Source organism: Calonectris borealis, chromosome Z (genome assembly GCF_964195595.1).
Source record: "Calonectris borealis chromosome Z, bCalBor7.hap1.2, whole genome shotgun sequence".
Lineage (NCBI taxonomy): Eukaryota > Metazoa > Chordata > Aves > Procellariiformes > Procellariidae > Calonectris > Calonectris borealis.
Window position 1 is genome coordinate 81,251,229 of NC_134352.1, and position 17,628 is coordinate 81,268,856.

The 17,628-nt window shown below is 40.1% G+C and overlaps 1 protein-coding gene across 1 annotated transcript in view; it reads right to left on the bottom strand.

The window, feature by feature from the left end:
- Positions 1-358: 358 nt before the first annotated feature.
- Positions 359-17,628, bottom strand: part of LOC142075383 (GTP-binding protein Rit2) — a 175,722-nt gene continuing 158,452 nt past the window's right edge. The window contains exon 5 of the mRNA XM_075136612.1: positions 359-1,719. Within this exon, the coding sequence (XP_074992713.1) occupies positions 1,492-1,719 (228 nt within the window). The 3' untranslated portion in view covers positions 359-1,491. The remainder of the gene's footprint in view (positions 1,720-17,628) is intronic.

A 17,628-nucleotide genomic window follows, 5' to 3' on the forward strand; every position in this document is an offset into this window, starting at 1 on the left:
TCTGAAATAGAAATTTAGCCACATATTATCTAACTATATACAGTAAAGTAGTAGTTTTGATGGGGAATTTTTGACAAGTCAAAAACTATCACTGGATTTTCTTGAAAGGAAGAGGAAGTGGAGAACAAACCACCAAATTTTAATGAACTGAAATTCTTCATGAAACCATAACCTTTTCAAATTTAACAGAGCAAAACAAATCAACTGCCCCCCAGATCATCCAAAATATAATTAGTTCAAACCCTGCAAAATAGTCAGAAAAGTGAAAAAATGAATATGTACTAACGAACATACATATTTTTCTAATGATATCAGTTATCACTCCAAGACAGACACAAATGACACTGACTATTAGTATGGTTTCATGGAAATCACAATCTTTATTTTTTGACAAAATGTATACATGTTTTAATTGTAAAATTTATAAATAAAAGTCAATAGTAAAAGAAGTCTGGGGAAGAAAAAAAGTTGATGAGACTGTACTTTACTTCACACCAGCTTTAAAAAGGAATATTTAAAAGACCTGTCCAACTGATCGATCAACTGATTCACTTGGATGGTCAAGGACTGTGAAAGATGGTGACTGACCTGATGCAATTCTCTAGCAAGTCGAGGGCTGAATTCTACATCGCAGATGTTATTACACGGTGGGACAGAGCTGCACTGCTCTAGGGAGGGCTCTGGGAAGCGTCAGACGGACTGTGCCTTTGTGCGCTCCTTGGTGGGACGCAGGAGCGTGGTCAATGAATTGTATGTCTGTAGGACACCGCACCTCTGGTAGCGCGTCCTGGTGAGTAATGAGCAGCAAGAGAGAGCAGAAGCCCTGCAGCCTCTGGATGGCTGGTGCATGACTTGTGCTATGCTTGCCGACCCTTCCTGCTAAATGGAAAGGACACAATGAGGATGGGGTTCTATAGGGTCAAAATCTGGAGCCTCCAAGCATTCCCTTTGGGCCTGGTTCACACACACACATTCACACAGACACGCGCACGCGGGCTGAGCACAGTCTAACCCTAAACCTACATGTGAATGCCAAGCTGAAGGTCAAATCCTAAAGTCCTTAAACAGGCAAAATGTCCATTGAAATCAATGTTATTCATTCCTGGGATGGTGAAATGATCCATGCATGTAGAGAGGAGGCAATAAGTGCACCCTTGCCCTAGAGCTGGTGGAAGCTGGTTCTGCCTTGGATGCTGGCTTAACTCCTAGCATTTGAAGACCAGCCAGGGACCATAGGGAAAAAAACACAGTATTTTCTCCACTCAGATTTGCAGAGAAGGGATGAGAGGGTATGATAAGTGACTTTATCTATAATACAGAGGAGCCATAGGGCAACCATGAATTGGGCCTTCAAGGAGCTACTTCTGCATGAGGGCTGAAAGGAAGGAACTCCAGGACCTGGTCTGGAAGATGCTGTGTCAATGCTGCCTTTTTGAACTGTTACAGGTTACTGTGGTCAGCTCCTGATGGGTGGCTCATGGGGAATCACCATCAGGTTGTACTTTCCTTTTTTTTCTTCAGGGATCCTTTCAGCTTTCGCCACAGACTATCCTTCCTCTTCATCTTCTTCTCTACCATGGGCAGTGAGGACTCTTTTCTTCGGATTTCCCTCACTAGTCCATGAAAGACATCATCAATGTAGAAGCGGAGAGCAGCTGAAGTCTCAAAAAAGGAGCAGGAGTATTCTCTGGCTAAGCTCATTCCTTCTTCAGTCGAGACCTAGAAGGAAAAGAAAAGTCCATAAATATTGCCTAATGCACAGAGCACGAATCAACACGAAAACATTACAGTATATGTAATCTGACTTTTTGGATACTGCAAATCACCGACCTTTAATTTTACAGGAAAGTATTCTAACAGTACCCCACAGAGAAGATTCAAAGTGAAAGGGTCAGACTGAATCCATGAGATGTTTGAACAGAGCGATATTCCTGTGCTCAGGTATATTATTTCCCTAATTCTGATGCATCAATTTTTCCATGCATTTCCTCTCTTTAGTGCAGTAATCCCGTACAGTTTGATAGTGCTGGTACCTTTATCCCACAGACTGGAACAGATGGCCAAAAAGACTTACATAGAATTAAGGTCCTAGAAAATCCCTGTTCAGCATTAACCTAATCCTGGAGGCAACTTGACTCTTTAAGCACACCAGCTTTCATACCTTAAGATTTTTCAGTCACATTAATTTCTGAGCACGCCTTTAAGTGTTTTGGTCTTGGCAGGCCTGTAATCCTATCACTTAGCTCATGCCTGAGCTGTACAAAGATCCAAAATCTATTTGTTTTTCAGCTCATCTTCCCTAAGTGGCCTCATGTACTTACTGTTCTCAGAGAGCATGGACGAAATGTGTCTTTGTATTTTGAGGAACTGTAAGGGGAGGAATCACCATGAATCTAGAGGGAATCAAGGGAGCTCTTTTTTAATTTGCCTGAATTTTGAAACAGGGATCTTATCCCTAAACTTTCCATATTGGCTACCTCTTGGCATTTGACCTGCCAGCCTGCTAAATGGAAGGGTGCTCAGCATGCTGATTAACGTGTGGTTTAAATAGAATTTAAATGCTTATCAGAAGAAGTACCACTGCCTACCATTTAAGGTATTTTTTGCACTTTGGGAGCTCATCCAGTAACGTAGTAAGTCTGCAGCAAAACAAGGAGCAAACCCTCTGAGCTTCTAAATGTTAAGCTAGCTTTCCAGCTGGTAGACTAGCCTTTCTTTTCAGTATTTGAACACAAAACTGAATGAATGAACTGTATGAATGAAATGTATGGTGTATATTCAAATTCTAGGTCAGAAATACCAGCCTTTGTTTTTATTTGTATTTGGATATCATGATTTATTCAAGTAACTTTCCAACCATCTGGATAAAAAGGCAAAAAAAGTACTGAGAGAGCCTTGTGAAAGGCTACATAATAGGCTATGAAAAGTCTCAATTGCTACTGTCTACCACAACACTAGTCTTGGGGTTTTTTTTCTTATTTCTACCTTCATGCACCCAAAGGTGCCATTTATATTTATTAGGGAAATAAACCCTGATGTTTCAAGATACAAACAAACTCTTTCATACCTACCGTGAGGAAAATGTCCTTTATGATAAAATTATGACATCACCATGCATTTTTTGCACCTATCTGTAAAGCTGGACACAGTGAGAAACAGGATTTTGGATGAAACAGAAAATCAGTTCCTTCCAGCCTGGAGGTAAATCTGCACTGAACCTGTACCCACAAAACACAGACCACAGAATTCCTCTCCGTCACCTTTGCATTGAGTCACAAACTTTGTAACATTAGTAGGATCACTCCTCTATGTCACAGGTATAATCTTAATTTAATTAAGAATATTCTAAGGGTAAGCAGGGAGGTTGTATGCCAACCTGAATAATACTCACTGACACAATGAAAGATTGTTACCGCTTTCCAACTGTTATAATTGCCAACCTTTAGCAAAAGGAGATGGGTAGCAATATGGTCCTTGTTTTTCTCTGGGCAGCTGTGTAAGCAAAATGCGTGATTCAATATGTCTATTGGGCACCATTGAGAAATTGATTGTCTGGATAGAAGACTATTTTGGTCTATTTTGGACTTTATAATCATTTTTTTCCTTTCTATGCCTTGCTTGAGCTGTAGGAGGTTTTTTTGTTTTATTTTGTTAAAGACTGCAGTTCTGAGCAAACGATTACACAGAGCTGCAGTTTCAGTGAAGATTTTATACATTCATTACCTAAAAGGAAAAAAAAGGCACATAAATTGAAACATCCTTATGTTAGAGAATGGTAAGGCTGTAAATATAATTAGGATGCAAACACAGCAATACTCAAATATAAAAAATTGCCCTTCCCCTTGCTTTCTGGTTTTCTAGTCTTTGCCCATCTAATACTTCCTTCATTCCACTCTTGTTTTTTTCTTTTTTTTGTCTTTTCTAGGATCAAAACTATGCTTTCTCCCACCTGCAAGGAATAACAACTGCGGGGAAGACATGCTATGCTCCGTAATGAAACAAGACTGCTAAGAGCTGTGAGAACTGGAGAATACTCAGGAGAAATAAATTGTGCAGAAAAACTTCCTCCCAGTCTCTGTGTGGCTGGAGGCTTGTAACTTAGCCAAATTTGGCTGGATTTCTATAAAAAGCAACAAAAGTTTGGTTTTGGACTCCAGTTTCCTACCAAATTACAGAGACAGCATGAAAGTTATTAATGGCAATGGTTCATTTCAAAGCATGGCATTTTTCTTAAATTTTGCCCTCAGGAACTGATTAACTGCTTTGGTGCAATTTTATGAACTAATTCAGCATGAGGAGGACACCTGGCACAAACAATTTCAGGAAGTTTAGTTGAAGTTTTTCAGCTTCAAGGCTGAAAACAGATTTCTCTGAAATGCAATGCTGTCATAATTACCACTACTGCTTCGAGCACCAATGAAAATACAGCTATAGTAATTTAATTAATCTGTTTGCTGAAGACACTGTAAATATAGAGAGATGTCTAGAGGAAAAATAGACATTTTTCTTTCGGTTCATAATTCGGTCAAGAGGCTAGACACCTATGGAATGAGAAACAAGGGATAAAGCCTTTGATGAGGTCACTGACGCCCACATAATTCCAGGGATTTACCTTGTTCCCATCTTATTGCCAGGAGAGAAACTATATCATAGAAATCCATCCCAGATCTGCACAGCTCAGGGACTTGTTGACAAATTGCAGCTTCCGCGGGTCTGTATCAGCGGAAGATATGATCTGTCAGCGTGACACGGACAGACGGGTCAGGGAGCGAGGTCATTCTATCGAATATATATCTGGGAAGCAGAGCTTTATATCTCATCTTTAGAGTAACCCTCTGTGATTGAATCTGGCATTGTTTCCCAGAATATAATTCTGGTTATATTGATTCCAATTTAGCTTGTTTCTTTGCTGGTAAACCTTAAGAAGGGAATGAAGGAGGAAGACTGGTGTAGTGAAAATAATGAAAAATGAAGTTTAGGAGCTGGCAGAAGCTTCCTGAGTTTGATCCAAACTTTAAAAACTGAGATTGTCTGGGCCAGATTTGGATCAGGACTTACAGAAGCAGAGCATGAAGCTTGCAGTATAACCAAAGAGCAAGATCCCCCATAAAATGGGCGACGAAGCCTCATGAACGTGATGCGTGAGCCCCAGGAAAACGGTCTGTTCACGTCTTCCTTGCAAAGCGCACGGTTCTGAGTGCCCATTTGGGCACATGCGAGTTGAGGGGGAAGATATACCAGTTACAACAGCACGTGGACTGCGGACAGCACATGGGACTGTAGGCTGAATTTGGGAGTTTTTCACCTCTGGATAGTTCAGGGCAGCTGGACCGCAGCACAGCTTCATACAGAAGTATTCACTGGCTACAAACCGCATTTTATAACATTAAGATTCTGTTTGTGGCTTTTGCAAACATCCCTTGGAAAATTACAAGTGAGATTAAATGCAATGCTGACAGCCTGTGAAAGCCGTGATGGATGAGCTGCCATCTTTAAGACAGCCACTTCCCCACTAAGGTCAGCTCCTGCACAACCAAAAGGAGAGCACAAAGCCACCCGGGCTGGATGGTGGGTGGGGAGGCAATGGCAATCATTGGCCCCGATAGGCAGAACATAAAAATATCTGGATCTGAGAAGGAAAATGCAAAGGAACTAAACAGATCAATAATCTACCTCTGCCCTTGGACTGTCATTAGCTGGCAAATCCCCATCGGGATCAGACTGTTTTATGTTCAGCTTTGTCTCTCCCTTAGTCAAGGCAGCAACAGAAGCATCCCAAAGTAGATTTCATTGACCGAGATCGTATTAGCAGAGTCCACATCACCTTGGGTGAGCCAGTGGTGGCCTTCATGCAGGAAAGCAATGCATTTCCACTTGTGCATCTCATCTCTGCAACAGCATGGTCTACTTGAAATGGCTTTTGCAGCTTTCCCTTCTGTGATTTAGACCTCCAGGTTGCCATGGAGAGGTCTGGAGGCTGCAGATGGAGTGCTAAGGGTTGCAAGATTCTCCTAAATTTTTGTTACAGACTTCCACTCTGGCAATCCTCATTAACTTTGCAATGGGAAACAGCATGATAATTATAGATCCAAAAGCTTCGTTCTGTGAATTTTTTTTGCTGAAGACATGAGGTCTTGATCGCTAATCAGAGGCAGAAGGGGACACATGTTGCTCAAAAGAGTGCTCATCTAAATCCCACTGAAGCTAATAGGAGGAATTCCAGTGGTTTTTGATCAAGCTCTGTATTTTTGACAGGCAATAATTTATGTGAGCTGTAAACAAAAGATACCTATTTAAGAACATAGGGGGAGGGCTGCAGCATCTTGAGCAGCCTTGTTTGTACCACAGCAAATAATAAGAGGAAAAGCCATGAGTGCTCTGAATGATGTCTAGGAAAGATCCACATCTCTTCCCTTCTTCTCTGGTGGATTTTTTTCTGTTTCCCGACAGGCCCCATTGCAGAAAACAAGCACCCAGATGCCAGGTTGTGTATTAGCACCTGAATATTAGTTTAGAGACAGGCAGGCAATCCAGAAGATTCCACACAAACGTTCACATCCCTTCCCATCACAGTCCATTCTCTCAGCATATCAGAACAAACATCATAAGCTTTTGGTACAGGTGCAAACCTATAATATGCCACAGGAAAAAGCTGGAGAGATCAAAGGCATTGACCATTTCCTAGGTCTCCAATAAGCAAATTTGCCAAGAGAAAAAGAGAAAAATCATCTCATGGGTCTAGAAAGTGAATGCCATCCTGGACAACAAAAAGCAAAAAAGGGGTATTGCCTATCTGACATGAATGATAATTTTATTAATCCCAGCACTGACCGCTGAGTTTATGCCAAAGGCACTCCTGCACACCACCTGCGAGATTTCTCATGAATGATGAACAACAACCAGGACTGACCAATTTTCACTAGTCTCAGTTCATCACTCTGTGTCTAAGGTACCAGGAAGAAATTGGGTGGTCCCTGGCCACCCAGCACTGACAAGTGTCAGGGACCTACCCGGGAATCTGGAGAGGGACAAGCTCTGTATTTTTATAGATGGGTCTGGGTCCAGCGAAGGCTGAGCTGAGCGTTCCTACATTGCCACCTGCCTTTCCTAGAGCCAAAAGCTTTCACTGTAAGCATTTGATTCCTGTTTTGAGAAACATGAAACCCAATCCACTAACCCAAAAACAGATCTATTATACCTATGTCATTTTTGACAGTTATTCATTTTTTCCTTGGACAAGTGTTGTATCAACAGGCATGGTGGCAGAGACTTTCTACAGGCTGGTATAAGGATCTTTCCAAGTGTGAAATGCTATTGTTCAGGTCAAAGCTCAAATACTTGGGTATTACAGCAGTGGCTGCGGTTGAAAACCTGAGCAGAACCAGATAAAACAGAAAAATCAATCTTTGTGTCTTTTTAAGACAAGCAGCACTGTTGTTATTTGTTCACATAATATTTGTCATATAATATTTCTTAAAAAGGAGAAAAAAAAATGTTCCCAGCCCTTTTACCCTTCTCTTTCTTCAGATATTTACATTTATAAACTGCCTATCTTATTCTTGCCACCGTGCAATGACATCCCTGAAAGGAGGGGAAAAAAACAAGATCAAGTGGAAATCAATTCAGGCTGAAAGAAATGTTGAAGACTAGGCTTTACGAGTAACCAGTGTTTCCTCTCTATGGCCAGACATTCAATATGACTATGTTTCAAGTCTAAACAAATGCACAGTAAAATGCAAAAGTAAAACGAAAATCCTTGGTGTTAAAATCTCCAGTTTCCATCTCCCTCAACACAAACATTCTGTTTTGTTTCAGAATTTTAAATGAATTTTAAAGTGAATTACTTTTTTAAATTATAGTGTTGAAACTTTTCCTTCTGCAAACATAAACATTTTAACCTTTATGTATGATCACATTTGCAAATGTATACACTGCAGTTACCAATTTGATTTGGCCAAGATTCCACTAGAATTCACAACTAGCTTCTGCAGACACAAACCAGCATTTTCCATTCAACCAAACGTGCGCCTTATTTTTTTCCTCAATCCATAGGGAAGCAGACACCTCTTTTCAGTAACCTGAGCAGTAAATGAGTAACATGCTGCAGAAACGCGGGAGGAGAATTTCGTGTCAACACCATTACTCTTAAATTCATTTGGAAGTCTTCAGAAGTAATTAGTTGGAGAAACCTCACACCAACTTCATGGCAGGCAATTCTGCAGGCTCAGCTTTGCGGGCTTTCTAGATTACAAGGCTAGATGAGATAAAAACTACCATACAATTAATCATTATTGTGAGGGTATTGCAATTAGTTCTGTTCCTCTTTCTCCCTCCCCAGAGTTACGTGAGAGCTGGTGTCTTATAAGAGTTTTCCATGTTTTCCTTCCTGCCTTGCCACTCTGTAATACTTTTTACTGGTTTCACACTTAAGAATTATTGGTGACCAGAATGGGATCATGGGATCAGACAGCATTAGCAGACTGGGACAAGGAGAAGATGTGGTCTTGCTGTGTGAACTTATGCCCTGACAGACTGGATGTCATGGAAATAGCACATGGCACAGTACTACACATCTCACGTCCTCGGTTGTTCCAACCTCTGAAGACACTTGCATTACAGAGGCTCAGATATTCTTTCCCTTCCCCTCGTAACCTGGCCTTTGCATTTAGACAGGAAGGAAAATGCGGTTTTAGCAATGCAGAAAATAATAGGATTGTGTGGGGCTTCTGTGGTGAGCTTTGTGTCTTATTTCTAGGGGATGGAGGATGGAGAATGTGGGACGGTAAAACTAATTTGCTCATTTTTTAAAGGAAAACTATATAATAGTCGTGAGAAAAATTACATTTCTAGACAAAACCAGAGAGATTCATCTGTCCCAAATTATGCACTTTTCACCTGGTTAGTTATTAAGGCGGGACATAAAACACAGCTTAAACTCTCCGTTCTGAGCCAGGAAGAATCATCCTCTCATTTGATCACAGAGAACTGCAAACTGTTGGGGCCTGGGAAAGTAATCTGATGAAGCATCACCAAACACTTGTTCTTATGCTCTTCACTATTGACCACTGTTAGATTAACTGACGTTTTCTGTGACCTGCTATGGTCATTGCTACACTCTTATGTGAAAACTCTAAGCTATTACTAACTATTTCATTAAATACGTCTCATGCTTTTTCATAAGAAAAAATTCTAGATCCAATGCTAATTCATTCTTGAATAATTTCTGGAGCTTTTTAACACCTTTCATGATGGAGATCACTGCTTAGCACTGATTTCTGCCTAGTCTTTCTCTCCCTTTTGGATTTCCTCTTTCCACACTTTGGATCCACAGTACCCTTGTAATACAGGAGCTATGCCTCCAGGTAATTTCATTCCTACTTTGGGCAAATGTTTTGAGTAAAGAGAAACATTCTCCATGCAGTTGCCTAGTTGCACAGCAAGCAAAACACATGAGGCTCCTAGGTCTATTGTTTCCAACTTGTGATAATGTTACTTCATTATTTCACAGATGTAATGCTAAATAATTAAATCAACTTCTCATTTCATGTAAAAATCACATGGAATCAGGATGCTGTCTGCAGGTTAGACTCTGAAGTTGTTCTTCTCTACTACAGACTGTAGTCTTTTGGCTTTATCTTGTCAAAAGCAAGACTGATGAATGGGTTAAAACATCAGAAAGATGGCCTCAGGATCTGACTGAATTGGATACTCAAAGCCACATGATCTTGCATCAGTCAGCAGTAGCTCTGGGTCTAATTTGAAGAGAATGTGGAAGTGTTAAATCTTTAGCATCAGTCTTCAAGATGAACAAGTACGGGTCAATTGCTCAAAGCATTTTTCAAAGATCTGACAATTTTCTAAATTGTCCATCATCTTTAAAGGTACTTTGATTGCAACGCTCAGCTGAAGACATAGATGGCCATAAGACGATTGCAAAAAGCAGACGTTTCTACATCAGTTCAGCTTGGAACATCCACAGTAGGAGACCAGGTTTTTGTAGGGAAAAAATCTAGGAATTGCAGTTTTAAGTTCACAAGAACGGAAAATATTTTCAATTTTTTGTAAGCAACAACAAAAAAATCAATTATCATCTGCTAGCAACAGATGGTTATTAAAAAATTTACATGTAAAAGAAGCTGCAAATGTACCTCTTAGACTTTTTTTTAAGCAAATAGAAAGTTAGTAGTGTTGAACTCTTACTTTAACGCTGCAAGTGATTTCTATTGCTTTGTGAGCACAAGTTAACTATCAGTCCAGTACAGCCAGCCCCCATATCTTTTATCTATCTATAGACTGTTGTAGGCTATTTTCATTTATGTGTTAAACATTCAAATTCCACTAGTCAGTTGAATTCTGTTCTTCAGTAGGACTCAGGCACTAAGCAGACTGGCTACTGAGTAAATCCACTTAATACCTGGTAACCTATGCAAATCTCTCTGTCATTATGTTACTTTGAAGATGGGAGTAACACGGCCTCTAACAGCAATATTCTGTCCTGAAAACACTCCACTGACATGAGAAGAAAACAGGGCAGGAGTCAAGGAGGAGGGCAGAGCAGGACGCTGCTTTCAGTGGGCTATTTTCCACAGTTATCTGCTGAAAATTGGGAAATGTGATTCAAGAAATTTGAAGGAAATCACAAAGAAATCTGGAGAGCTAAATAGAAAACAAGGAAGAGGCAGAAAAAACTGTATATTTGTTTGTGTGTGTTTGTACATATAGTCACAAAGGAGAACTGTAAATGAAGTAAAACAACCCCACACAACCAAACAAAAATACTGGTGATTCACAGAACTGAAATAATCTTTTGAGCCAAGGTACCCAAAGCTTGTGTTCAGTTAAATGTGTCATTTTTAGACATATGAACAGGCTACTGGAATTAAGCTCTGAAAGTTCCCTTTATGCTTAAGCTGAATATGAGTTTCCAACACTGGAATAAAAAGGTCACAAAAATGTTCCAAATGCAGTAAATAGTGTTGTGTGTCCTGACACCACATACTGCTTCCCACTACGTGGAATGGAATACACATCTATTCTGGTGTACAGTTTTCACATCTAAACATACTCCCAGACACAGCTTGCAGGCAGACAGAGAACACCGTGCTAAGTTCCTGGCAGTGAAAAGAAAATTGCAACAAATCTCTTCCTTCTCCCTTCATCTCCATGCAATTGTCATCTGCTGGGATTCAGGGATTCTGTCCAGGCTGCTGAAGTGGGTATTCGACAGAAGGGAGGCAGAAGAAGAATTTATAATGGATTTCTAGAGATTTGGACTGCAGTGGAATAATTTAATATTTTCAGAAGTCACTTGTTGAATTAAACAAGTGTTGAAATATATGAGGTATCTAAGTGCATTATGCACAATTTACAGAACAATGTTTCACCTTTCCACCTATTATTTGGGTTTCTTTTCAAAGGAAAAGTTACTCAATGCAATGAGAGGGGGATGATATATCAGAAAATGGAAGTGGTGAGCTGTTGGTTTTTTTTCCTGGAACATGTTTTGAGGGTTTAGTAATTTTGAAGTTTGTTGGGAAGGTTTGTCAATCAATCTCATTACGGGAAATACTTCCACCGTATCTTTATTAAACTAATGACATTGATCTTCCCCATGTCAATATTAGTTCAGGCAAAATATTATACTTTTGCAGAATATGAATTGACTGAAAAAATTCATGGGAGCTTCACTGGAGTCTTCCTTTTCAGCTCCTTTCTAATATGCTGAAAGGAGAGCTCATGGATGAACAAAGAGTCTTTTCTTGGTCACAGGAACACTGAAAGAGAGAGGCCCATGATGTCGGACTCTTAAAACGGGAATGACAGCTGCATAAGGAGCATTCGCTTAGCTCCATCATGTGATGTGATCTGCCAGCGTGGACAATGCGTAATAAAATATTGAGTCTGAAGAACTGCATATGAAGGGGATAACAATGAGAAATGAATGTGCTGAGGGAGAAAAACTAAAAATCTTAAATGGCCAGTGGGTAGGAAGAGCTCTAAGAATGCATTTAGCTAATTAGACATAACAAGCTCTCTTATTGCCTGCTAACCTCGCTTAAATTACCTCATTTTTGCTGCAGGCTAAGAACATGTACTCGGATAGTTTCCGTGGTAACTTGTTCGTACATCTGTGGTTAGCTTGTCCTGTTGGCAAGCTCCCCGTTCGGCAGGCAGTTTCTTTGGATAACCCTTCTGTATTTGCTGCCTGTGGGCCTCGATTTTTACTCAAAAGTAAGCAAAGTAACAGCTAACAGCTGGCAGAATCTTAACTTTGTTGAATATAGTCCCAAACTTTCTCACATACGTCCCTAAGACATCTTGGATGCTTTAGTAACAGAAACTTAAGCAATGATGATGCTCGAGGATTAATCAGTAGGATTTTTTCCTAGAATCTTAATTTTTGACTGAAGCCAAACAGGTTGGCTGGGATGCTAGTTCTTGTTTATTGCCATAAAGGAAAAGATATAATGAAGAGAGAAGAAGAGAGAAGCAGAAGAGTGAAGGTGGAAGGATGGTGGAGGGGAGGAAGACAGATTATATCTTTATTATGCTACTCACGGGTAGAATGAGAAAACAGAATGGCAGAAACTCCTTCCTAGAAGCATCTGTTTAACCTCCTCTATCCATGATGTATCCATCCAATTATGCAGATATTCTTTTGATGTGTAAAAGATGCTGTATTAATACACCATGGGAGCCCAAATCGTGATTACAGCCGATAAACTTATATTCTTATCCAGAGTAATAGACTTTTCAGTCCACCACTGATAAAGCCGTAGCTCAGTTTACCTAACGGCACGTGGGAATGCGCCTCTACACACATAAACACACAGGCACAACAAATGCTGCTGGGATCAGATCCAATATACCTGGCAGAAACAGTTGGTCTTACAGCAAAACTTGGATGTGGATGCTGAAAAAACACTGCTCTAAAGTGTCCCTTCGGTACTGGGAGACATTCAGCATCAGCTCCTCTGTAGATTAGAGCTGGTTTCTGACATTTATTTATTTCCCGTGTTTCAGTCAGCTAGCTAGTTCAAACCTGCAGTCTGGCCGGATTCTGGAAACGGCACTGAGAAGGTGAAAAGACAGTGTGTGTAGCACGGCTGTCGCAAGCCAGGCTGCCCTCCTGCTTCTTCTCAAGGTTTTCCAGAAATTCTTAGAGGAAAAATCGGTGGGTAGTAACCTGGAGTACAAGCAGCTGGGTGACCCGCTGCTTCTGCATCCTCCCAGACAGAAAAGATTGAAAAGGAAGGACAGGAAATATAACACATAAGTTACGGTAAATACATAAATAATACTATGTGGGAAATAAATAATACCTTAAAACATAAAGAGTATTAAGGGTGGAGGGGGGGAAGAAGGATACAGCTTTTCAGGAGTAACCTAATCTGGCCGATGAAATATTAACAGTATTTTATCACTGATAATCGCGGTGGCTGGTAGGTAAATCTGGGACTGGTGCAGATCGCCACGCGTGCCTGGATGAGCAACACCACGGTTCAGACCGCAGAGTGGAAATGTAACACCTTTACCCAGCCATGCAGGTATAACAGTGACAAAGACAGACAATAACTCATTTGATTTCTCTCAGGAAGTTTGCTCACAATTTCCTAATGGCTGGGTTGTTGGGTTTTTTTTTTCCCCTTAAATACATAAATAAGCCTAGGTTTGGGAGAATAAAATTGCTGATACTAAAAGCAACAGCTGGTGAAAAACAGTAAGTGCTTGAAGCCTTAACAGTTACTGTCACTAGCAATTCAGGACATGTTATCACCCCATTATTTTTTTACACTTAGAAATAAAATGAGTGTTATTAAATGGTTTAGAAAACGACAACTGCCTGTGGTAAAGTTTTGTTGTACTCAATGGAAGGAATATTAATAAGAGGATAGGTATGATATCTTTGAGAAAAAGATGTGGAAAAAGAAATGCAGATCTCATTTCAGAGAGAAGAGGCAGTTACTATGGCTGACACAAATGATTCAAGCTGGAATTAATATATTCTACTAAAAGATGTACAGAAATCAGAGAATAATAGCATGGTTTAGGATGGAAGAGATCTCTGTAATTCATCTAGTCCAAACTACTGCTCGTAATGAGTCCACCCAGAGCACATTACTCATGTCATATTCAGTCAAGTTTTGTACACCTTTGAAGGACATCTCACAGCCTCTCTGGACACTTGTTCCACTGTTTAACCACTCTCATGGTGAAAAAAAAACTTCATAATTAATCAGATTTTCTTGTGCTGAAAAACTTTTTTAAGTTCTTCTCATTCTTTCACTGTGCACCTCCAAGAAAAATCTGGCTTTGACTTCATTTTACTGATTATTAGGTGGCTGAAGACAGCAAGATGGTTCCCCTTTGGTTCGTCAGGCTGAACAAATCCACAAGCTCAGATTTCCCAGCCTCTCCTGTTACCTTTTGTGCTCTATCCACAAGACCATCTTGGAGATTTCTGCTGAACTCACTCCAGTATGTCAAGATATTTCTTGTACTGGGGAGTCCAAAACAGACACAATACTCCAGATACATTCCCAGAAGTCCTGAATAAAGGTCCAAGAATCACTTCCTTGGACCTGCTGGCTACACTTTTACTAATACAACCCAGGATGGACCTGGCCACCTTCACTGTAAGGGCACATTGTTGGTTCATGGTCAACTCATCCACCAGGACTTCCATGTCCTCTTCTACAAAGCTATTTTCTCTCCAGTAGTGCCCAACTGGTACTGCTGCATGACGTTGTCCATCCCAGGTGCTTTTGCTGAGTTTCCTGCCGTTCCTGTCAGACCATTTCTCCAGACTGGCAATGTCTCCTCTGTATGTATACCCTACCTGCCACTGTATCAACCACACCACTCAATTAGGTACCACTCATGAAGGTGCCTTCTGTTCCAGCATTCAGTTGTTATTAAAGATACTCAAAATACTGCCTTGCAATTGACCTCTGAGGAATGCTACTAGTAATTCGCTGTTAGCTGGACTTTGTACTGCTCATCACAACCCTTTGAGCTTGGTGCTCCAGCTAATTCCCATCTACCTTGTAGTCTATCCATCCAAACCATATCTCACTTATTTGGCTACAAGGACACCATGAGAGACTGAGTTGAAAGTCTTGTTAAAGTCAAGGTAAACATAATCTGCTTTTCTCATCCACCGAATGAGTCCTCTGAAGGCAATCACAGAAGTCAGTCAGCTTGTCATTGTATGTCAGCATGATTTGCCCTTGGTAAATCCATGCTAGCTGTTCCCAGGCACTTTTTTATCCTTCATGTGCCTGGACGTGGCTTTTTGGACGATTTGTTTCATAAACGAATCCTCCATTTTTTTTCCAGGCAACTAGATTGAAAAGATTTATGGACATAATTGATTTAGCTTTAAACTACTTAGCTCAGGTATTGATATTTAAAAATAGAGACATCAGCACAGGTTGTACAGTCCTATCTAGGAACCTGAATGTACACCCACCAGCTGAGCCCCCTATCACTTCAGCCTCGCTGAAGCTTCTTCCAAGGCTGCTCAAAGAATGTACATGCAGATATAACTGCTGAGTTGAGATAAACATAACAAGAGATAACCCTGTCCCATGTAAGTAAAAACAGGTGGAGTTTTTTGATAATTAAAGATTTTGGGTCACAGCTTGAACTTTGCTGGATTTCTGCCTTGCATCTTTTAGTTTTTGCTTTTGTTTTTCTAACCACTTTTCGTGTTTTAAAAGCTTGATTAGATACTTCCTTCCCTTTTTCATTTTCTTACTAGTATTTTATTGAAAAAAAGTGCAAAATCAAAGTAGACCACATATCAAGGAGGGCAGAATACAGCCTCACAGCCTGAGACAATGTAAAAGAGAGTAGAAGTACTCAATTCTCATGCCATGTGGGCAAGAAGGTTCATCAAAAAAAGCAAAATTACTCAATTAAATGGAAAAATTCCTGTTACAACTCGGTTCAGGCTCTAAAGAAAACAGTCTGGTAATAAGCAGTCATCCGTCTCTGAACAGGTGGCATACCTGAGTATACAAAATAAAAAGTGGGGGGAGGAGGGGGGCAGTGAAGGAAGGGAACAGCTTAGACCACAGATGGCTTAAAATGATCCAAGAGAATATTTGTTTTTAATCCAGAATGACTGCACCTTTTCGTATACAGCTCTGGACGTTGAGACCTACCCATGAAAAAGGTGGTTTGCTGTTGCTTTGTTATGTAGATTTGACATTTATGGCAATGGTTACTTTTCTCTGATGTCTCTAGTGAAAGATGAACTGTTTTGATCTATATCCACTATTCAATACTGCTTTCATTCTGGAACATACGCTGAACTTTGCACTCCATAATCTGATGGTGGGGCACACTGCAGACTGCAGAACAGATGTAGCTATGGGAAGAGTAAATAGCTTAAATGAAAATTACACTACAGCTCATCCGCAATAGGATTTAACAGTTTTCAATTTCTTTGGTCTTCTAGGGATTAAGTGTCTGATGTTGACTCACTTTCTTTTGTTACTAGTGTTCTGTGAATTTGTAAGTCATGTAGTCCTGTGAAATCAATAGGGTTACTCATAGAAAATACAAATGTTTAACTCTGCCCATCAGTTGTAATAGTTCTCCTGTCTTGGGTAAGGATCTCTGTCCTTTCAACATTCTTGGGTAGAACCAAAATGGAATTTTGCTGAGCTGAGTGTCAGCAGGTTGAGTGCATCTGGAGAGTGCTAACAGGAGACCATGAGATGTATCTCAGTGGCGTTCCACCTGTGTAAGTGTACCAAGCTCTTGTGCGAGCAAATGGATGGGCAGGAAAGGTTACAGCTGGAGTGGCACATAGCCACAATTAAAACATTAACACTCCAGAATTTATAGCTATTTTTGATGCCCAATTCAAGGATTCAAGTAAAATATGCCAAATATGGCACCTCTTCCCACCTTTTTCTTCCTCTTTGTTAATTAATTTGTAGCTTAATAGATCTAGAGCAACATTTTCACATGTTATAAAAGTTTTTCTGAAAGTGCCCCAGAAATCAGAAGACAACATAAAGAATGAGATGAGTAAAGGATAAATAGAATAATCACTGAAGGGAAGCCTTTTGAAGATAATCCCATTGTTTATAGAACTTAATTCTTTTTTTCTTTTTTTTTTTATTTTTTTGACCTACTAGGACTGGTAGTCGTGGGTATATTTAGTACTCTATTTTAACATTCATTGATACAGTCAAGAAAGGAATGGAGATGCAGTGTTTTATCTGTCAAATCAATTGATACAACTGGAAAAAAGAAAACATAGACAAACTTCAGCTATACAATCTGTTTTTCAGGTCTGAATCAGAAGCTGCAAACTTCAAGTTAAAGTTGATTAGAGGCAATTGCTCTGATTTTAACTTAATGAAATCAGTTATTCACACACTGTAGAGAAATAGGTACCCTAGCACCTGTGGAGGATGGTCGGAAGAATAACATAGGTCTTTAAGAGCTCCTTGTCATTATTTCAGTTCTTCAATGTTTCTGGCAATGACACGATACACCCCAATCAAAAACAGAAGAGAAGAGAAGCTTGTGCCCCATTTCATTCCTACTGAATGTCTGTCCTGAAGACTCTGTACTGTCATGAGATGATCAGTAACCATCACCTAACTT